The sequence below is a fragment of the Branchiostoma floridae genome, chromosome 7 (assembly GCF_000003815.2).
Source record: "Branchiostoma floridae strain S238N-H82 chromosome 7, Bfl_VNyyK, whole genome shotgun sequence".
Lineage (NCBI taxonomy): Eukaryota > Metazoa > Chordata > Leptocardii > Amphioxiformes > Branchiostomatidae > Branchiostoma > Branchiostoma floridae.
Genome location: NC_049985.1, coordinates 13,163,451 through 13,186,849, shown reverse-complemented (window position 1 = coordinate 13,186,849; position 23,399 = coordinate 13,163,451). Strand labels below are relative to the sequence as shown.

At 39.0% G+C, this 23,399-nt stretch overlaps 1 protein-coding gene across 1 annotated transcript in view; it reads left to right on the top strand.

The window, feature by feature from the left end:
- The first annotated feature begins 2,457 nt into the window (after nucleotides 1-2,457).
- LOC118418825 (kelch-like protein 5) overlaps nucleotides 2,458-23,399 on the top strand; it is a 33,828-nt gene continuing 12,886 nt past the window's right edge. Inside the window, exon 1 of the mRNA XM_035824887.1 lies at nucleotides 2,458-2,748. Within this exon, the coding sequence (XP_035680780.1) occupies nucleotides 2,469-2,748 (280 nt within the window). The 5' untranslated portion in view covers nucleotides 2,458-2,468. The remainder of the gene's footprint in view (nucleotides 2,749-23,399) is intronic.

The window sequence follows — 23,399 nt, the reverse complement described above, 5'->3', positions numbered from 1 at the left end:
AATTGTATGATTTTGACTAATTTCTTTATGATCTGTTGATCATGTTTAGTTTTGTCTAATTTCAGTTTGAAAGTATGATCACTGAGTTATATTATTTTCACTTGGTTTATTATTGTTCGATGTATAATCTTCATGACCATTTAATTGTATCATGATTTGTATATTTTGACGGGGGGAGAGTTTGTATAAGCCACATGGCTTTTTTCTCCCCCCTTGCACGTTCTGTTGTATTCTATAATTTTCTGTATTTATCATTTTTTAAAGTGCAAAATAAAATCAATCAATCAATCAAACCCTATTCCCTCCCACTGCAGTAAACATACTCTTACCATGATAGAGAGGTCTGTTGAGGATTCTTTGTACTCTTGTGATAGAACAGCACAAAAGCCATATCATGAATGCCCTTAACCATTAAGTAACCAGATGGCTCTCAATATATGAAGAAATTATGCTAGGGGTGGCCCTTTATCATGTATCATCTTTGAAACAAGAAGGAACAGCAAATGATTATGTCTACAATGAGTGAAACATAATCCCTCATTTATCAATCGGAAGCACATACTTGAGATGTTGCATCAGCACCAAGGACAGTTATTTTGCTGCATAGATCTTATAGTGAAGGGACATTCCTTGTACCTTAAGAAAACATAGATTTTGTGTACTGATTGTGAATTTAGCTTCTTCTCAGTTGAAGTTTTCATTGTCTTGCCAGATGGCTATGGTATTGTGTAAATGTTAAGCTTTGAAGTGAAGCAAATTTGCCATATCCCATTAAGCTGTAGCAGCCATTAGTGTACCCATATCAACACAGGAAACCTTTCAACCAACTCTTCCATAGTTCGCCTCTATTGTGTTCACTTACGTGATTATGCAAATGAAGAATTACATAGCAACTCAAGGGATTCCATTGTAGCTGTTTTGGTATCTATATACAGGTTATTTCTATAGATCATGAGTTCAGCTCTGAGAGTAGAGAGTATACCATCGTTGTGGCATATTAGACATATTAGACATTAAAAGAACGTTTTTGGGGACAGATCTGTCTGGAAAGAAAGAGTGGACCAGGTCCAGGCAAGCAGCCCGTGATGATGATGATATCATGAGACAACCAAAGTGACAGAACATGTTTGATTTGAACTGTGCATAAAAGGTGTCCCGAAGTTTTATGACATATATCACAGCTGGGACAAATGACTTCAGATAGTAGCTCTTTGCAGCACATCACGACAGCGTGCACCTAGCACATCCCTCAAGCAAGATAAAAGCAGGATTTAATATGCTGCAGGAAGATGCAGCTCCGATTGGTGTGGGAGGGGGGTGATGGTGATGTGATGGCAGCCACGGATGGCTGACAAGCGACATATGCTATTTCCTCTGTAACATCCATCATGTCAGACACAGTTCCCGCTTTAATTTTCTCATAAAACTGATGCAGCAGGCGTGACATCCCTGCTAAATCACCCCTAATTAAGTCGGTAAATCAGCCAACAGTAAAAGGCTCTGCCCCTGATGAGGATGTCTTGTAAGATACAAGATTGCACGGTATGAACCCAAGGCATTTAGGGAGAAGAAAATGTAGGTCTTTTCCACCCATCTCAATTTTTTCCCTTATTCTTTAGAGCTGTTTGAAATGTCACTAAGATTGGGACTATAATTGTCTCTCTGTAGAGTTGTATGATTTATTCACTTTTTAGGAAAGTGCCTTTAAAACACATGGGGCAACCCATGGGATAGTTGCTTTTAATTAAGTTTTATCGCCACAGAATGGCTAGATATATTCAGGATTTATTAGAACTTGTTTATCATTTATTTATACTCGCATCTATATGTGTTCAAGTAAACACAGTCATCAATCTAATCATCTTGTTTTCATGCTTTCATCTTGTAGAACCTGCATATTAGAGATCAATTAAGCGGTAATGACTTGTATGTTTTTAAAAGCCGTCTTCGTAATTACCATGGCTTATAGTCTGGTCTCCTTGTCGACATCTTGAAAAGGGGATAGTCACCTGTTATGTCAGTCGTTTCACAAATGTCATAAATCTCAATAAACATAATGTAGGTTCATGAGAGGTTAAGAAATCAGTTATAGTTAGTGTTTTCTAAGTATATCATATAAGGGGTATATTGCAGAACAGGACAATAATTTATTATCATACTATACATGTACATGTACACTAAAACATCTTACCTGCTATACTTACTTCTCCACTACTTCATTGAAATTGACCATTGCGTGGGTTATGCAGCTTTAATCAGCACTAGACATCAGTTACAAAGTCAGGGAACTATGTGCTAATCAATAGCCATCTTGTCTTGCAGCAGTGACATCATGATTGTCAAGTTCACTATACACACATGATCACTTTTTGTGTGGGTGAAGCTTTCTGGTTCACTCAAAGTCATTAGCCTAAATGTTATCTAATGGGAAACTGTTACAGTAGTAGAGGCTAGGGTTTGGTTCCACCATGGAGAACAGCCCTGACAACGAGTGCTTCCGCTCGATAAACCACGCCGAGAAGACCTTCAAGAAGATGGAGACCTTCATGTACCAGAAGAAGCTGTGCGACGTGACGCTGATCGCCGGGTCCAGAAGAATACAGGCACACAGAATCGTGCTGAGCGTCGTTTCAGACTATTTTGCCGCCATGTTCACGAACGATGTCCGGGAGGCGAACATGGAAGAGATCAAAATGAAGGATGTGGACCCTGATGCATTGTGGGCATTAGTGCAGTATGCATATACAGGTGAGGGACAATCCCATCATGCTTTGAAATTGATGAGGCTACATGTATAGATTTGTGGATAATTTTTATAGTTCAACTAGGCTTTGAAAGAATGCCTATCTATTCCAAATAAGAATCATCTTATAAGCTGTTTAATGGTTACCATATTATTTCTATAATGTAGTTGAAGGAAAATCCAGCTTTTGATTATTTGAATGGAAAACTACTGAACTCATGGCAGCTCTTTACAGACTTGATGTAGGCAGAATTTCAATGAGTCTAACCCTTCATTTAGTTTCCCTGATAGGAGAGACTTTTGGTAATCCCATAATGGTCATCTGAAATGGTGGGAATAGGGCCAGGGCAAAACATGCCATAACCTTGTGCATACTAGCCAGAGGTCATACAACAATCTTCCCCTGAAGTGCTTGTTGGAATAGCTAAGGAGAACTAAGATTGCACATCGCATTTTCTGTCTTGAGACCTGTGTGGTCCCTGAACTAGAGTGCATGTAATTAACCCATGTATTGCAGTGTGGGAAAAGTCTGTTTCTGCCTGGAGGACTCAGCAAAGCAAGCCGCAAAGGCTCTTAAGGAGGAACGTTCCCAAATCATTCCAAGAAACAGGCATTGAACTGGGATCTATACCATCACTGTGTGGTAATTATAGATAGGGGAAGTTCGCCTTGCCCTAAGGGTTGCCAATAATAAGCTGGAAAGGAGAAGATGAAAAGGTGTGTGGATAACTCTGGCCCTGTGATAACGTAATTACGCTACTGCACATTTCTGAAGAAATTACTACAGAACAGTCTAAATGGGTTCGATCTTGGCCAATTAACCTTGGTAATGGCAGTGGGGAGAAACATGTAATGGTTCCCACGGCCTGTAATAAAGAAAGGCTGAGCTTGCTAAAAGTTTTGAGGGAGAGAGAATGGAGAGATAACTGCCTATGGTTTGCACTTGGGGCTGTTTGTGTTATCTACCAGAGTGGCACAGGAAGAGCTTTGTAGATGAAAGCTCTGCGCCATAAACCCTGAAATGGGATGTATGAGGTGTACTTTTGTCCTTTTGAACTTTTCTTATTGCATAATCAAAGTGCTCAGAGTTTCTTTTTGCTAATGCAATTCTGCTTTCTTCTGTTTTCAGTGATAATGACAATTTGCTTTCCTCTACATTCTCTTGTTGTAACAGTTGTTTTTTTAGAACAGCCCCTGTAGCCTTGAGTGGTGAATAGTGAGGTAGTGTTAAGAGACACTTATTGTGCCATAGGGATGTACTGATAAAGATCAAAGCAGAAGCGAAGGTCACAGGGCACAACAAATCAGCAGAATGTTGGGAAGTGCCATTATAGGTCAGGCTTTTATTCTGGGATATTGCAGAGCTGGAGCCCTGACCGTCAATATCACTAAGGTCATCTGTTAAAGTGTCCTTGTCTTGATTGATGAAAAGGGCTTGTCATTACCTCAACATCAAACAACATGACAGTTACCTGCACAGGGAAGGTGATGTTTTGGGGTCTGAGTGTGTGTTTATGAACAGCATGGCGCCAAAACTCGTGGGTGGATCTTGAAAGATACAAAATATATTTCAGTATGTTGGTAGGTGTTGACACAATGAAGGAAATGATTAGATTGTGGCACTCCTAGTGTTATTTCTTTCTTTATTTATTTATTTCATCTTCAAACAGATGGGTAGCCCCTACAACAGTGCATAGTGGCAAAATAAAACAAGCATAACACAAATAATCCAAATTTCTACATCTACAGGACTGGTGTAGAGTACAAATTTAAGGAAGGCCATTGTCAAAGGCAATGTTGACATAGTAGCTCATTATGCTGGAACCTTAAATACAGGCCAGGCAGTTACTGACTTGAAAGCTCAGCTATTTTCTAACTGACCACTCTTCCCGAAGGTCATCTGTGGTGTGAGGACAATACTAATGGCTTTAATCTGCCTTCAATCTCTCTTTCTATTGCAATGGGTCCATGCCGCAAGTCACCCTGAGCACAATAAGTGCCCCTAATGACTGCACTAGGTATTAAAGTGTTATTAGTGTGAAAGCAAGGTTTGGATCCGAGGCATTTGAGTGTACTTCCAAGGAAGATCTGCCTTTAAGGGTTTGTAAGGAGGTGATTTAAGACTCAAAATAGACGTCATCCATCATGGTTATACTCAGGTGGCAGAAAATCAGGAAGGTGGTACATTTGGACAAATTCAAGGACAAACTCATGCTAGAGATCCCCTTTCGAAAAATAAGTTGTCCAAAGCTATTAAGAAGTTGTAAAACCCCTCTAGATGTAAAGTGCAGTGATATAATGATGTTTTATAGACCCCCTAATGGGGACTTACTGGCATTTACTAATAACCTCCAACATACATTGCGTTTGGCCGACCAAGAATACAACAAGGTGGTCTTATTAGGTGATTTGAATCTCCCTAATATCGATTGGTGTAGTTTGATAGGCAATTCTACTACAGAAAACCAGTTTTGTGATGTTTTGAATGATTTCTCACTAACACAGGTTAATAATGTTACTTCTAACAGTCATAACCATCTTTTGGATGTGATTCTGACTAACGTTCCTGAAAAATGTTCCAAAGTTGAAAAAGTATCATCTGATTTTCCTACTGATCACACTATTCTACAGTTTGACCTGAATTTTCGTACGGTATTCCGTCAATCAAACATGAAAAGACATGTCTACCAGTATAAAAAATGCAACTTTGATAACCTACGACAAAGTCTCAGAGACACTCTCGGTTCTCAAGGCTTTGTAGAATCTGATAGCATTGATGACTGTTGGGATACGTGGTTACAATGTTTGTGTGGCTTGGTTGAAAACCATGTACCAAAAGCTAAAATAAAAAATTCTTATTCCATGCCATGGTGTGATGGTGATGTCTACCATCTTAGAAATAAGAAGTTGACTGCATGGCGAAGGGCAAAGAAAACTAATCGCCCAGCCCACTGGCATAAGTTCCGGAAACTTAGAAATGGTCTACAAAAACTTATTCATTACAAGTACAAACTGTTTCTTGAGAACTTGGGATCCTTGGTCAATAATAATCCTAAGAAATTTTGGACTTTCTTTAAAAATAAAACAAAATCACATTGCTTGCCACAAATTCTGAAATACAAACATTATCAAGGAACGACACCTACTGATAAAGCAAATCTGTTTAACAAGTTCTTCTTCTCTGTTTTTACTACCCCTGTAGTAAATCAGCCTCTCCCTGAGATCAGTGCTTGGAGACATCCCTTCCTCGGCAACATTGACTTTACAATCAAGGAAGTTCTAGATGTCTTGCTTACCTTAGATTGTACAAAAGCTATTGGCCCTGACTCTATATCCCCAGTGATCCTACGCGAGGGTGCACACGTATTAGCTCCTCAACTTACTGCCATCTTCAACAAAAGTATTCAATCGGGCATAGTTCCAGCTAAATGGAAAGAAGCCAACGTCTGTCCCGTCTTTAAGAAAGGCAGTAAAGACTCTGTTGAAAACTATCGACCCATTTCCTTACTCAGTGTAGTAAGTAAGGTTATGGAACGTTGCATTTTTAACCGTATTTTCCCTCACCTTCAAGACCAAATTCACCCACTACAACATGGCTTTATTAAAGGAAAATCTACTACTACCCAACTATTGGAAACCTTTCAAACCGTCGGGACAACTTTGGATCACAGTGGCCAGATAGATATAATTTACCTCGACTTTTCCAAAGCTTTTGACAGCATTCCACATCACCTTCTTGTACACAAACTTAAGACATTTGGATTCCACTCGAATCTCCTAAATTGGTTCTCTGATTATCTGTCTAATAGAAGACAACGAGTAGTCATTGAAGGAGTTTCTTCAGACTGGCTTCCTGTAATATCCGGAGTCCCACAAGGTTCCATTTTGGGACCTCTACTTTTTTTACTTTATATTAATGACCTGCCCTCTACTATAGAATGTCCCATGGCCCTTTATGCTGATGACTCAAAATGTTACAAGCAAATTTCATCACCAGCTGATTGTATTTCCCTTCAGCATGATATTGACAACATGGTCGAATGGAGTGTCACATGGATGATGAAATTTAATACCTCTAAATGTAACGTGCTCACTATCTGTAGGTCTAAAACACCAGTGCTCTATGACTACGAAATTGAGGGACAAGTGCTCTCATCAGTTACGGAATTTAATGACCTAGGTGTAACTATGTCCAACTGCCTATCTTTTAAGAGTCATATAAAAAACATCACAGCTAGTGCCAACTCGACCCTCGGCTTTATTAAGAGATCTGTTGGTTACCATGCCCCTGCAAATGTTAAGAAAATCCTATATATTACACTAGTTAGGCCCAAACTCGAATATTGCTCGTTGATATGGTCCCCCCACACTCATAACTTAATTACTTCCCTTGAAAAAGTCCAGAGACGTGCTACAAAATACATTCTCAACAACCATACAACTGATTACAGGGATAGATTGATCTACTGCCAACTCTTACCTCTATCTTATCGCAGAGAATTATTAGACTTATCCTTCCTATTTAAATGTTTCTTGGGACAATACGGTATCGACATTCATCAATATATAAGTTTTCCACTCACATCCCTAAGATCCAACTCACAAGCCAAGCTCCAGCCCCAAAAATGTCTCACCACTACGTTTAAAAACTATTTCTTCCAAAGAATCGTTCACATCTGGAACGCTTTACCCCTCAACATTAGAACTCTAAAACTTTCCCCAGTTGTTACAATTAATACCTTTAAGAAAGCAATCCTAGCTCACTATCTCTCTCTTACCAACGACAGATTTAACTCCAACGATGTATGTACTTGGGTCACCCACTGTCAGTGTCCCAGTTGTACACCTTTCTAGATATTTCATATTTCATCTTACCATTATTTCTATGATTTATTTCTTTATATTTGTTATCATTGTATATTTGCTTTTATTGTCGTTGACACAATCATTATTTGATTGTACAATTGTTATTATTTGTTATCATTATGATTATTTTTCTATTATTGTATAATTTAGTTGCACGGGAGGCAACTAGTAAAGGTTGTTGCCTGTTTTTGCCTCCCTACCATTTTGTAAACACATATGGTGAAGTCCAAATAAATAAATAAATGATACTGGCACGACTATATGGAGCTTACTGGCTTTGGGGGCATTTGTGGAAAATCAGAAATGCTAGAAGAGCTTGATGCAAGGTTGCAGAATCTGAAAGCAGTAAGCTTTCAAGCAAAAACATGGGCTTTAGAGTTGTCCATTATTTGGATCACAGTGTTTGTGAGTCGTCCTGCCATGTATCCATTTTCTAGGAGGATTGTGTAAAATGTAATCTTGAAGCCCTCACGAAAATTAGATCTACAAGTACAAGCATATCTATCCTATCAGGAAGTACCCTGTATGGCACGTCTCCATCTACAAGGCTGTGTTTGATTTTATCTGGAGGACACGGAAGCTTCTGTATTATTCAAGGATATCATATTCATGGGACAGGATTTGTGTCCAAGGACAAAACTGTGGGAAAACCAAAGGACTGCCAAGTTTTGTCTCAGGTTCTATGCAGATAAAGACCATTGTGTTGAGAACTATATCTTTGATGTTAAGAAACATCACATGCTTGTCATGAATGTCAGGTTTTGTTGCCTAAGACCTTAACCTTCACTGAGGCCACTCTGTGCTTTGTTCTTGTTCAAAAGAGTGAACTACAAATGTTCCATAAACCCCCACAGCCATTCTCTCTGACTCTGAGCCATTTGTTGATGAAGATGGAGAGGAGGCTGTATGGGTATCATGACATAAAAGTAGGCTGAAAGGAATCAGAATGGAAATCAACTGTAGAGCAATTGGGTTGTATATCAAAAGCACTCTGCTGATATTCCAAGGAAGTCGAGGATTTGTACTTGTTTTTCCATGTCATTGAGCAATTCAAAAATACATTTCAGAACCTACTTAATGATGCAGTATCACTATATGTGCATCACATGAGTCAATCAGTGTAGCCATATGGTTAAAGCCAATGCTGATTCCATAGCTTTGGTGTAAACTGGAAAGCGGAGACACTGTCCTGAATACCAAGTGAAGACTTGGAGTGTATCCCGGAAGCATCCATGCATCTCCTGTCCTCCACTGATTTTAATCAAACATGCTGTGAGCGGCTCACTCATGCTCTGCCTATTCAATTTCCAATTTCACCATGTTCGACCTTGTTTTCTTGGGGTGCTCTGAGAAGGTCGGGATTCTTCCTGATCCCTGGATTCGGAACTGAATCTCAAATTTATTTGTGCAGTGTTGCAGCAACAGGGATTTACGTAAAGATATCTGGAAAGTTTTGGTTCATTGCCCAAGTTCACTGGCTGTATATACATGTACATATATCAGCACAGCTATGTATTCAGGATGCTCATTGTATGAAATAGAAATACAAATGTTGAATTTTAAGAATTCAATATATATCAATGTACATTTTTATTTCTCTTTTTGCATTTTGTGTGATGGCACCTCTTTTAATTGTTATAAATACAGTAATGGTGTTTTGAAAAGATAACCTTCTGCTTTGCACTACTATACCTTGAGCTACATGATAGTAGATTTACACCAGTCTTTGCAGATTGTAAACTCTCCTCCTTTACTCTGTATAGGTACGTGTACTGGGATTTTAACACCCCAGGACAAAACTTGACATTTTGAAATAAATCTGTTATTTGTCAAGTTCAGAATTATCTTACCAACCCAGGCAGTGAGGGACATTTTTACTACACCTTTTGCAGTAGCCTTGGGTCATCATCTACAAAATAGACCTCTCCCAAGTATGGACTGTGGAAAATGTGATTGGCTTATGACATTTTGGACAAACCCTATGTTTGCCTTGCAGGAAATATGGAACAGAAGGTATTCCCTTGGCGAGGTTGGTCATTACAGTACCAAAGAGCAAGGTGTGAAGGGATTTTTTGTTATGCACATGTAGTGGAGGGTACTTAAAGTTTTGTTGGGACTAATGAGTTATGAAAGTATCTAAAACAGGGCATATATTAGACAGAAAAGAGGGCACATAGATGGATGCATCTACTCTTAGCTGAAATTGCTCTCAACTGTTACACTGTGAGTTCAGTGTTTCAAGCAGGATACAAACCCCTCCATACTTGTGCTGTGATTCCCTACAGTCCTGCCGTTTTGCAGGGCGACTATCTTCTCCTGATCCACCAGGTTTCACAGCACCTGAAGTAATTTGCCTCATCTGAAAGTCAGTCACAATTGCACAGGGGTGCAAATTACAGGAGTTGCCTGCAGGTACGTTATTGAGCTGCAGGATTGGAAATGCTGACCAAGTACCCCATAGAGAGTACAGGTGTCCTTTTTACTGGAGGACTAGGATTCCTGGCCCCATCCCCCACATTTACACATGATAAACTTGTCAGAGTCCAGCATTCATAATGGTAGCCAAGCTCCTTAAAATGTCCCAAAGTACCGATTTGACATTACAAACTGTGATTTATCCAAAAAGCAAGTTTTATGTCCACCATTTCATGAATATTTCAAGATAGTCCAGCGACGGTTTTATCTGTGTTTTATGTTGGCTACACGCTTCAGGGCAGAAGATACTATCTTTCACCTGCACTATAGGTATTAACTGTGAGATTTATTATATACCTGGTTATTTCAGTTTTACTGCCTTTGCCATAGTTCATACATTGACCTAGATTTAACAAGGTTCTTTTTCCAAAGGTACATAGGGAGGTGTCAACAGTTCAAGGATCCTTTACTGTATATACCTTTTGGTCTCGCTGAGTATGAAAGGGTACAACTGAGTTGGCCTACATGTACGAAGATGCCTTACAAATAATGTACTAGTAGATGTATCATAGATTTGTCAAAAGTGATCTACTTTATTTGGAACTCCTTGATAGGATCATGAATACAATATGGGATATGTGAATATTTTTTTCTGAAAAAAGATGTTTTGTCAAGTATGCACTTTAATATGTGTATTTTTAGTTGCAGATTTTAATCATTAAAAGGGGTTAAATATTTCTAGCATTTTTGCTAGAAAATTTTTCTAGAAGTTAAGCTTAGTCTGCAGGAGATGCATGTTCTACCAGGTACTGTTTCCTGCAGCCATACCAGACTAATTACGTTGTCCATTACAAACATCATCCCAGCAGAAGCATTGCCCTCACCACTGATGAAGCCAATTTGGGAGGAGACTACCTGATGAATTTAGGGTTTCCTCCCAGCTCTTCATTAGTCCTGCTGCCCCCCTGATGATGCGTGTTATTAGGGGCTGGGCCTCCACTCATCTCGCCTCCGCGCAATCTCTGCCCCAGGTGCCGCTGGGAAATCATGGCAGATACAAGTTCGGGTACACACATGACAGCACAGTGCTGTACATGATAATCAGTAGGAGTTCACCTTTACTGTATGCAATATTCCAACTCTGATACCATTAAAAATCAGTGCTTGCTGAACAATGTGTACATGTACGTGAACATGTAATCATATAATCAAATTTTCCTTTTATCAAGGTCTCTCATAAGTCTTCATTTTCTTAGCTTTAAGAAATCTATGACAGTGCTAGTAGCTCAAAAGTTTGTATGCTATATAGTGAAATTGTCAACATTTCAAATGTCGATTTTTGTTTGATTTTGTCGCATGTATCCCATCAAGGTTTGTCTATCAGTATCACCTCTTATAAACAGTCCTAGACTATCCTTGAGTCCATTCCAAAAGTGCTACTTTTTTTAGTCACACAGACTCTTACCTGTAGTGAGATTAAACAGAGCAAAGAATGTTTATGCTTACAACATGGCCACCAACATCGATCTCGAGTGTAGCCAGACTTAAGCGTTTCTGGTTGACATAAGACGTGTCTGCCCCGCCGGTCAGCAATAATGCCTCATGTGGGCAAAACACTGGCTGATTTGTGTCATCAGCAGACCAGAACTGGAAGTATTTGCTCAGTTGAATGCCACTCTGTTTGGGAACTGTTGTTATCAGGTGTAATGACTGTTAGTGATAGGAGTTACTTAATGTCAGGTATAGGTCATAGTATCCAACCTAATCCCAGTCAGTACTTAAGTTAATCCATTCCGTTTTAGATGGGTGTAGAACAAGAAGAAAACTCCGGGTTGACGTCCTGGAAGAAAAGATGCACACTGTCACCTTATTTACATGTATGCATTTGAAAGATGCTACAGTATAACAGATGTTTCTTCTATGACAATACGAACATTGTTTCTTTTTTATACATACCCAGATTTTTTGTTTGTGGTGATAGAGTTGTGTACTGAGGCAAAACGTACTGTCCATTAGCTATTAGTAGATTGTGTGTGACTGTTTTTATTATCCCAGCCTAGAACATCGGCAGTAACAATGACTGAGGTGTTGTCCTACCCTTTTGTAACCTGCTTACATGGCCTGGTTATCGCAAAGTAGTTTGTTGACCATAACATCCTCATGTAGAACTATTGGACGGCTGTCGTAAGTACATGTTTACATCCGGCAGACTTGTAAGAGAAACAACGTCTAAGTCTTTTCTTTGGCTTGTTTACATAGGCAAATTGCTTTTAAGGAAACATGTATACTGGACACATCCTTACCAGATTTCAAGTAGCACAGTCAGGGTATTTGATAGGTGCACTTTGAAACATTCTGTTTTAAATGTCAGAGCTTTTGGAGCTGCAAAATACAAAATAAGGGTCTTGTTGCAGTTTCATCATGCAGAGACATTTTGCAGTGTTGTTGCACACCTGGTGGCATACCTCCCAAGAAAGGTTACAGAAATACAAAGGCCACACGTGCACAGGTGAGACCTCCCACAGGTAAGGTCAGCCACACCTGGTTGTCTCAGAGTAGACCTTGTCTCGTGTTTCCCTGTATTTGTTTTGTGCTGTGCTGGAAGAGTGCCGACAGGTGTGCAAGGTATTTACTCCTTATCCAAACATCAAAACAGCAAACACATCAAAAACTGCAATAATGGTCCATCATTCCTCAGGTCAAAGTTTGCCTTAAAAATTCCCAATGTATATTCTAAATTCTTAAAGAAGTCAAATTGTTTTGAGATAAAGTCAGAATTCACTTTAGATAAAGATCAACCTGGAATGGAAAGGTTGCCTTCATACACCTTTGAAACTGTCAATTGATGCGCCATAGCTAATACAGTAGAGAACTAAATGCTACCTCGTGAGATCTTATGTTGAAACAGAACCACAATTATTGCAAAAATTCTTGTCAGAGGTACACATACATTGTACATGGAGAGACAATGAGAATGGCCCAGGATTTGATCCCTTGAGCAGGTCAAGTACCACATTCATTGCAGCCCTCTAAGATTTCGTCATTGTTGGTTTAATCTGTGAAGGAGAACATGACAAAAGTGCCCTACACAATCCTTTAAGCATGTCACTCCTTTCCGGTAGGGTCACAGGAATTACTTATGATAACATAATGCTACTTTCCATCTGTCTTCCTTTAGTCTATTTTTGTATCTTACAATCCAGAAAATAGGATCAGTGTCAGATGTAATAAGAAAATACCTGTCATTTGTCATTGTCAAAAGTGAACCGGAAACTTGGAGCTGTTATCGAAGACATCATTTATCGCTTACTTGAATGTTGACTGGAATTTAGTGGAAAAACTGTCCCACTTGTTAGTAGGTTACCATTCTGTTCAGATGATACATGTACATGATGTAGCAATGCTTCCCCTTATCAGCATATAGCAGCTGCTTGTAGCAGTATTGGTTTTCTGCAAAATCGAATCACTGATGAGGCTATAGGATGGGGATGAACGCTTGATCTGTGGAAATGGGGACAATCTTTGACTTTTCCTGCCAAATGATCAAAACTAATTGCTGTGTGAGTCAAATCTGTTGAACTGGTTTATTTTAATAACCAATACATACATTAATAAGAATTTTGTATATTTTCCAATCTAGGGAATGACTTGTCCTGGTCACAGTTTCTGTGATTTTAAGTTACATGTGGGTCAATCTCATCATTCTCATGCTTGACTGTAAAAATGCATGTCGTTGTATGTGCTGTGTTAAATTCGGAGCTTCATAAAATGGGGTTCTCCATATGTGTAGAATCTATCAGAATGTAGGAAAGTCCTCATATTGCCCCCCTAGATCCACTCATATTCTGGAGATTTTGACAGCTCAGCACATGTACAATGGAGGATGCACATGGATGCCATCATCAGAGGCAATGAACAACAAAGAGAGACATGTAGAGAAGATGGTTAACATGATTTTTGAAACCCTGTGTCCAAGAGGGAGATCCAGGGTGTTAAAGACATGGTGTTACAATGCTGATGATTCCCTTAGCAAGCAGCAAATCATGGCTTGTGATTTGTATTTAGCTCATGGCATCACTAAAAGGAGGATTAAACCATGGTAATCCCCACAAATTATTCCAAAGCAAATTCTAAGAATTTAACAAATGTTGTTGTCTGCTACAGTCAGCTTTAGATTATTAGAAGCTGCTTATGTCTTATCTGTCAGATGGTAGCATTACTTTTAGCTGGGCTGGAAATATTGGGTACATATGATATCCACTTTTGTGCACCCAGAATTGGAGCTGTGCACCAAATTTTGACTGTGTGTGTGTACTCATGTGCCTACAGTACAGTAGTAGATATTTGTGTAGGGTTAGGTACAATAAGGTATCATTGCACACTATTGATATACAGGATATTCCTGGTGTTCAGTCATAAAAAAAATTATAAGCTCTTAGTCTTAACTGTATTACAAACATGTACGTGTTTACAATTTTGAATTTAGATGTACATTTCAGATTCCAGCTCTGAATAGAGGCAGTAAGGGAACTGACTAACTGTATTTTGCGGACATAATATTTGTACTGAATTGTATGTTGTGTACCAAATTTTTTCTGTGTACCAATTTTGTTTTTCTGTGCACCTAAATTGTAATGCTACTATGTAGGTGCGTCTAGGGTACCTATTATGAAAGATGAATTTCAAGCCCTGTTGAGCATATCATGATAAATGAAAAATGAGGACATTTTTTATGGACCCCTGCAGGTATTATGAGTGAATTCTGATGATATAAGCAGCTTTATGTCTTGTCCAGGGCATGCAGATTAGAGAGGACAATTAATCCTATCAATTCTCAGCATGTTTGTCATATCACAAGTGGGAAGGGGGGCAGACATGAAACTACAATTAATATAAAAGAGCTCATCACTGCGTGTGGTGTTTTGTGTCTATTTTAGTGTTGTTGGATTACTGCACCCAGAGGGAGAGGATTTATATGTTGTTACAGCTATTTGCATTTGACCTAGCAATGGGAATATGAGAGGTGCCTGCTTACAGAAGATAGGGCATTTCATGGTCACTGGTACTTTGGGGAAGAGTAAATGTTGTATCTCCTTGCAATTATATGACATTTAACACTTGCAGAACATAAATAAAATGGGTCTTGTTGTTGAAAATTCTCTCTAGTAGCTAACACTTGAATGTTGATTTCCATAAACATCCCTCTTCACAAGCATATATTATAAATTCATCATCATCATTATCATGTCAAGCTGCTTGCATGCTTGCTTGCCACGCTTCATACCCATAGTTATGATGCATGTTAAGTCTAGATCTTTTACCTGATTTTTACTAACAATAGCAGTAAGAGACTATATATGGACATGTATATTCAGGCCTCCTGCTTGTAAAGTAGCTTATGACTTCAAGGTTTTTACAATTTTAGAAAAAGATACATGAATCACATTTTTGTAGTAATAACTTTCAATGCATTAGCTTGTTGGTATGTCCTGATGATGCCATAGTCTAATATAATCTTTTGATAGAATATTTAGACTCACAAGTAGGCTTCTTTTGGGGAGCTATTGTGATGTTCTGTCTCTGTCCTACTTTCTGTTACGATGGAAAACCCCTGTACTTCTCCCAGTGGTCTGTCCCAGATACCAATATTCCTAAAGGCACTGTATTTTGTACAAACCCCATCAGCACCAGTCTAACCAGTGCATGTCGAGTCCTTTTACTGGCACTGCTGTAAAAGAAGAGAGCGTAGTGTGTAAAACTATTAGAGTGAGCACCGCCACATCTGGTTTGATGGCCAGAACATCCCATTTTCCATTCCAAAGCCATTCACGGTAGTGTAACAAAACTGTCAGTACAGGTAATGGCCTAGGGTACCATTCAACCTTGTTTTATTCTGGTGAGAAAATGATATTCTTCTGCAAGGTGCCTTCTGTTTATAAATGCTATGTTTCTATAACATGTCTCAAGTTATATTGTTCATCATGATTGTAAATTAAAAAAGTAAGAACACGATATTGTACTATCAATGCATACATGCATATGTGGATGTATGTGTAAACAATGTGTTACTTTTGACAATGTAGACTTTAAAGTTTACGAGAAATATAAATTCACATAATTTTGCAAACCAATAAGGCTAAGTCTATTATTTATTGCCTAAGTAAGAATAGGATGACATTGTGTAATGAGGCAACACCTTTGAGATTATTTTCCTTGACTAGCCCCCCTCCCACTCCTAGTACTACATTGTCATCACTATTACAGTTTGGTAGTCATCACTTCACAGAGTTTGCCCATTTTGAATCTGAGTCAAAATTGTGTAAATCCACGGCATATGTCTCTGTCAGATCCTTTAATTGCGGTGGTATCAGGAGGTGCGCAGGTCGGGTGTAATTTGGGCTGCCTGGGGATGATTCGGCTCCACCATTACTGCAGCAGGCAAATGTCAGGCTGTTCCTAAGGAACTCTGACAGACTGCAGCTTCTCATTGCACAAGGGGATGAACGGGGCCTGTCTGAATATGCTTTGGTGTACCATGTATTGCATGTATGACCAAGGTTCATTTAGTGAGGGAAAAGAGAGCTGTAATGTAGCATGTGTAAAATGGTAGTATGCATTAAGTGATGAAATTTCAAAAAAGGACACTGATAGGTTTTCTGATAGCTTAGGATATCTCTGACATTGTTGTTATAATGTAAGAAAGGGGCGACCAGCTATCACCCAACCATACTGCCAGTGCCACTACTTGCTCTGAGATTTCGGCTTTCTTCCTCACATTACAGTAAAGATGAAGCTTGTGACCCCGTGTATCCAGGATTAGAAAGTTGGAACCCACAATTACCTTATTCTGGCCCCCAGCTTTACTACATGTAGCCATGCTGGTTGCAGTTGACAATGATTAGTCTAAATCTTGTCGTTGAATATCAATCAAGACTGACATTACCATCCCAGGATGAAATTACATGCCCTTTGGTTGGGGCATCTCTGCAACACGATACACATGACTCCAAGGACTTTCTGTGACAGTCAGCCAAAGGCATTTTTCATTATCCTAAGACTGTTTTGAACTCTACTTTACAAGAGCATTTTACAAGGGAGAAGTACTCAAAGGTCTTCTGATGTTTACAAGAATGAGCAATGGCTGTCGCGATTGCTAAAGGCTGCGCACGTAAACTAGTCTGGTGGAGTCAGACTTATCGTACTGTGGCGTCATTAAGTCGGTTGCGGTCAGAAGTATTGTTGTTCTTGCCCCCATGTCCCATAGATAATGCCAGTCCCTCCTGATCTATGGTCTGTGTGGGAGTCTGGGTTCTGTCCTCCTTGTCTGGGTTTATTGGAGTCTCTGTCCCTATTTATCATTTAGAAGTACATGTAAATCTGAACATGTGTGCATGTCAGCACGGAGGCAACAGCCCTAGTTCTGATCCAAACTCCTGAAGAAGGATCAAGGAAAGTAACAACTATTTCCCAGACAAGATTACTTTCTGCAGAGACATGTATACAGCTGCTTGGCCATACAAACATCATGCAGGTGCATGTTAGCACAAGTATCACAAGCTGCAATAGAAAAAATATAGATTAATTTTTATCTTCAATCAGGATTCCTTCATGTAAATTTTGGGTCTGACTAAAATGTTTGTCAAGCACAATGCAATGGAAATAAATGTTGATAGATTAAAAACATGTCAGGACTGTTATGTGGAGACCTATGTTTTGGATGTTTGGATTTTCTTTCAGTCTTGTTATGTTTTTGTCTGTAACATACATGTACATGTTTATACCTCACAAAACCAAACATGGTACCATTCCATACTGGTATCTAACATGTAGAATAACCTAAAAATCAGACCACAATCAGCTGAAATTCTGTCCAACGCAACACACTTAATGTTCAAAATATCCAGTCAACCCTTTGATAGCTTTCTGTGCAGCTTTATTATCAGGATATTATTGCTTGTCTGTGGAGAATTTATCATCTACTGGCAATTTTTTCTGAAGGTCATTCAATAAAGAGGGACTGTCGAGTGGCAGATAAAAGTATGCTGGCTATAGCTAGTCCCGTCCTTTACTATTTGTTAGGAGGGAGTGTATCCAGATGGTGGGTTTATCACTATGACAGGACAATATATTTTCAGTTGACAAGGCAAGATTCCCAAGGCTAGTCAATAAGTAGTGACCGTTGTCACCTTTATCACTTTTCTCCTCCATTACTCTAGCTGGGGTACTATTGAACAGTATGGTTCCAGTAGCTCAATCTTCCTTCAACTATGTACTTTTGTCGGTATAGTTTTCATAAAGTTTGCATGTACATGTACATGTGTCTTCATGACTTTCCTTTGGTGAAATGCAAAAATAAGCTTCAAGCTGTCTGTAATGTATGGAATAGTGTTGTAGATATCTTTAAGCTATGATAATGTATTTCTCCTATCTCATAGGAGGCCTTTAAGTCTCTTTTGTTGGATCGCAAGATTGGTTGTATTGGAAAATTCTTAACATGTGGATAAATGGACTTGTATTCCAGATGCAGTTTCTCTGTCCTTGGTACTGATTTAATCATCCAGTGTGTCGGAACACTAACAGTTCTTTGCGGCATTATTTCTCTGCCTCAGATCAATACAGCATAGATTGAAAGATCTGCATCTTTCTAACCCCCGTAACCTGCTATTTTTCTCCCTTTCTTGTGCACTGTTATGAGTAGAGATGATATCTGACAGTTTGAGGTTATGTTCTTGAGGCGAGTAAGGAGGTCTGTGCTGGATTAACGAATCGTGCAGGGCCAAAGACTTTTATCAGTTGTTCAAGCTTTCTGGTATACATGTATGTGACGATGCAGATGGCAGCTCAACACCATTGGAGATTGAACACAGCTGATGAAAGACATTATGTATGGAAATATCTGCTGAACTTTAGAGGACCACTGTTTTGGGATTAAGTCCTGTTGAAGGTTTTGAACTTTACGTGATATTACAAAACAAATGCAATAATCACCTAACATTGTCAAGAAGCTCTTTTCTCAGTAGTTTACAGTAGCAGTTTCAGGGTTTTTTTACATGAACATAGTAAATCTCTCTTCACGCTGACAGATTGTAAAAAAATTGAAAAGTTCTCAATAACTTTCCCAAATGGGTCCATTACTTTAGTTGATCAAATTATGGTATTCATCAGTGTAATGGAGTTTTCCTGTTCCAGTGATGGATGCATTCTGAATTCAGTCCATGATGTTTAGTAACCACAAATGGCATTAGCTTTGATCACTGCTTGCAGTGCTGTAAGGCTATCCTAAACATACGGTTTTAGTTTAATTGAAAGCCACAATAACATTCTGTAAGTTGACCCTCTAGATTCACAATTAGCTATAGAACTAATTATAGACTAATTATTGTTTGCTCATAATTCTGGAAAAAGTAATGTGGGCTCCTCACCCGAAGACCACACTGCAGTATCTTCATAATATTTTCATATTTTCATAATTTCATTGTGGCATATATAACCATTTTGTTTAATGATAACGTACATATTGAGAAATACTTTAAAGTATTTTTCAATAGTTTTAGTTCATTCATCATGAATACTATGATGATATTCTGCTTTGTTCTCAATAGACCAATTTTCTCTAGTGTAGTTAACTGTTTACACATGTACTTAGTGAACCTCCCTTTCCTCAAAAGAAGAACAATTTCCTCTCGTGCACTCAACATTTGGGACATTAACTTTACTGTGTTTATGCATAATGTCAAAGCAAACCGTACATTTGTACTGTTACCATTCATATTCTGGAAATTTAACAGTCTGAATGATATTTGGCACTTAATGATAGAGAAGCTTTCCAGATTCTTTTGAAGTTGTGACAGGCTGTTATCTTATATCACTATGTTCAGACATATGAAGTAGGATGATATTCCTTTGATCTGCTCGTATTATTCAAGTTAGCATTGTTGTTGAAAATTGGTATTCGAAATGTTACCATAGAAGTGTGAATCAAAAATCATGTCTTTGTCTTTCTTTTAGACTTCATTGAATGTTTCAGGATGGTCAAAGGAATGCAGTCTGGCCACAAGGGTAGACATTGACATTGGATATGGATGACAACTAAGTCTTGAAAATGTGATTTCCACCTCTATTATCACCCCTTTTCTCTACGGAGCAGTTTTGGATGAATGAAGAACTAACTAAATTTCCACATCTCCCTGCCTGACCTCCATGGTCCCAGATCCCTGACCCTGTAGCCTTTAGATCTTCCTGCTTCACCTTTGCAGACAGAACGATGAGGAAGACTGGAAATCAGCCTCATAACTCAGTGGAAAGGTGCAGGTTCAAGGCTACCAATGATTGGTGTGGTGTGATGAAGAAAAGCCATGGGACCCCTTTAACACTCATGAATGCAGCAGGTTCTGACCTCCCCTACCTTTCACTATGACCTCTAGTAGAATCTATTAATGGCAATAGTCTTTGGCTGCTCAATTGTGACACACAGGAAATGATGGAGTAGAATGAAGGGAAGGAATGCCAGGGTGAATTGATGTAATGTGGTTGGAGGGGAGCCATGGGGGCCGTGATAGAATCAAGATGAAGGTAAAGATCTGATCAAAGACCATTAAGAGTTCATAGATTATGACCTTCCGTGCCCCCATTGGTGATCCCTAGATCTAAAGATGTTAGTCATAGCTGAGTTGTGATTGGTTCATGTTGGGCAGAACTGGGTATATCTGGGTAGAACTGTCTTGACAGAAGTGTAAAGATGTGCTAGAGGCTTAGAGGTTTAGCAAAAATTTCCAGGGCAGTGTAGGGGTAGCTGGGGAACAAATCACACTTTTAAGTGTTAAAAACTTAGCAGCTGCACACCCAGAATATCATAATCATCCATTCAGTCCGTCTTTCGACCGTTTCTACAAATGGTGCAAAATGGCATCACAGATGAAACAGGGACTTTCCATGGTGCTGAAACCATGGCTATTGTTATCACTTCCAGCATCCAGGTGAAATCACTACCAGTTCATCCATAAATAACCTCTGCAATATCTTTGCTATCCTTGAATAATCTCAACAATATCTTGTCTAAATGAACAAAAGCAATTTTTGAAAATTTAGAATATATAGCATCTGTAGCAATGATATACAGGTAACAAAACGTTGTGGGTTTTTCCATGCAAAGTATTGGTTGCTGGATTTGTGGTGAATCCCTTGAGACAATGCTTAACCTCAATAAAGACTAGCAGACCACTTGTTATTAATGAAACAATCAAGATGAAAGAGTCCAAGGACCGCTAAGGGATAGCCATCTTAGTTTTTATTGATGTCCACTTACAGGTAGGTTTATTGCTCAGTCAGTACAATTTTCTACTGATGTCAGCAAAATGTCACAGGTTACATGGTATTGCAGTACTAGTCTAGCACTAGTTGTGTCTAACAATAAATGTTATATTGTCCATCTTTTTCATTGAGCATTACTACATCACATGAAGAGCAAATGCTTTGTGTTTTTCTTTAAAGAAGGATGTCTTTTACCCAAAAGGAGAACAAACGACCATCCAAAAACCCAAAAACACTTTCCAAGGTCATTTTGCAAAATATCCAAGGTCTTTTTGCAAAATATGCAAATGCTTTTTCAAAATGTTGTAACCTGGCACAATATTCGGATCATGTATCACATTCTCATAAAAACTTCATCACAGTAAAAGTATCTCTTCAATCAAGGTGTCCAGTAAAACTGTTAAGCAGTGCTAAGATTGATCTGATAAAAGTTATCAACAGGTTCCATTAGCCTCATTCCTGGACAAGGTTGCAGTCGATCCCCTTGTAGACAGTAGAGCTATGGTTGTAGGGGTCAACTAAAGTCCATTTACCAGCCAAAGTATACCAGATTGAAGCAAGATCACTAAGTCTTATTGTCCTCTTTGAAAAGCCGCCAAAAACAAGCCTGAAAGGTCACAGTAGGGCACCTTATAGAAAAACTTTTATGGTCTTGTTGATGCTTAAGATTTGGGTCGACAGCCATTATCGGATATCAGCAGTTCAGATTTTGATCCCGGAGATTGCGATGTTGTAGCCAGGAAAGGCTATACGTTAACCTGGGGGTTGCAGACTGAAATTACAATGTTTTATTCATACCTGAGGAATGTATTCTGGAGATCACGTTTCAGCTTAAACGATACTGCTAAAGAGATATGGCAGTGGCCATGGTATTTTTGATAACTTAAGCTTATATGAAACAAGATAATCCTACTTTTACTTTTGATTAAAACAATCAATCATGCTATACAGTTCTGCTAACTTATCAGGTAGGGGAGGGTGGACTCAGCAGGAGGAGGGTGGGGCATTCTTTGAACTAGTTGGATGATGTTTGTGTAACAAAGATTTCCACAAATGTTCCTCTGAAAGTTCAAGTTAGTTCAGTCTATTGAAGCTGAATATTCTGTTGGAATGCAAGTGCTGGCAGTTTCAAATCTCCCTCTTTGACTGCTTCTACTGTGTCCAATTGCCATGACAGCTCTTAAAGGCAACAGGGTGCCCACAGGGTCAAGGGCAAGTCATTGCCACCTATTTCCTGTTCAATGCAAGTGAGCATTATGGAGCTTGAGATTGGCAGGGAAAGCCCTTCAGAACCATTTGGCTGCAGCAATGGTTTCACCAAAGACTTTCTCTATGTACTTCCTGCTATGAAGTTATGCCTGGCCCATTTAGGTTGCCAGTTCTGATGACACTGCAAATCCTTCCAGAACAGAACAGGACCATTAAGGCCAGCATACCGGCCTACAGCAAACAGACAGGCCATTTGTGTCACTTCTCCCGTGTGGAGGAAGCGTTTTAGAGCTTGTGAAAGATTCTCTTTGATAAAGCTGTTTCCGGACTACAGAAAGGAAGGCTAATGATGACCTGCAAACCTCCATGTAAATGTATCTTCTTGACATTAGGAATGGAGTTTTGAAAGTAGCTTGATCATGTCATCAAGACTGATTCCTTTTTGTCAGCAATAAGAGCAAACACATTGTGTAGTTATAGAATGCAAGTGGTTTCTGGCTGTTACCCAATGGCCCATTACTGACGAGCAGTGTGAAAGTCAGGAGCCTTCATCATCTTCATAACCTTACATCTGCTGTACTTTTGCCCTTTAGCAAGTTTGTTGTGACTTCTTAACCATGCAGTGAAAAATGTCTAGTGACTGGGTATCTAGTAGCATTTTCTAACTCAAAATCCCTTGCCCCTTAGACAACCAATTTAGGTGCATGCTTGTATCTGAAGAACATTCATTATATATTTGGTGAAAACTTGTTTTCACTGCTGAAGTCCATAAAATAGAATGACTGTGTGGGTGGGTGTTATATTAAAAATGCACTTTTTTGAATTGCTAGTTCAATCTTTTTTCATGATCCTTTAA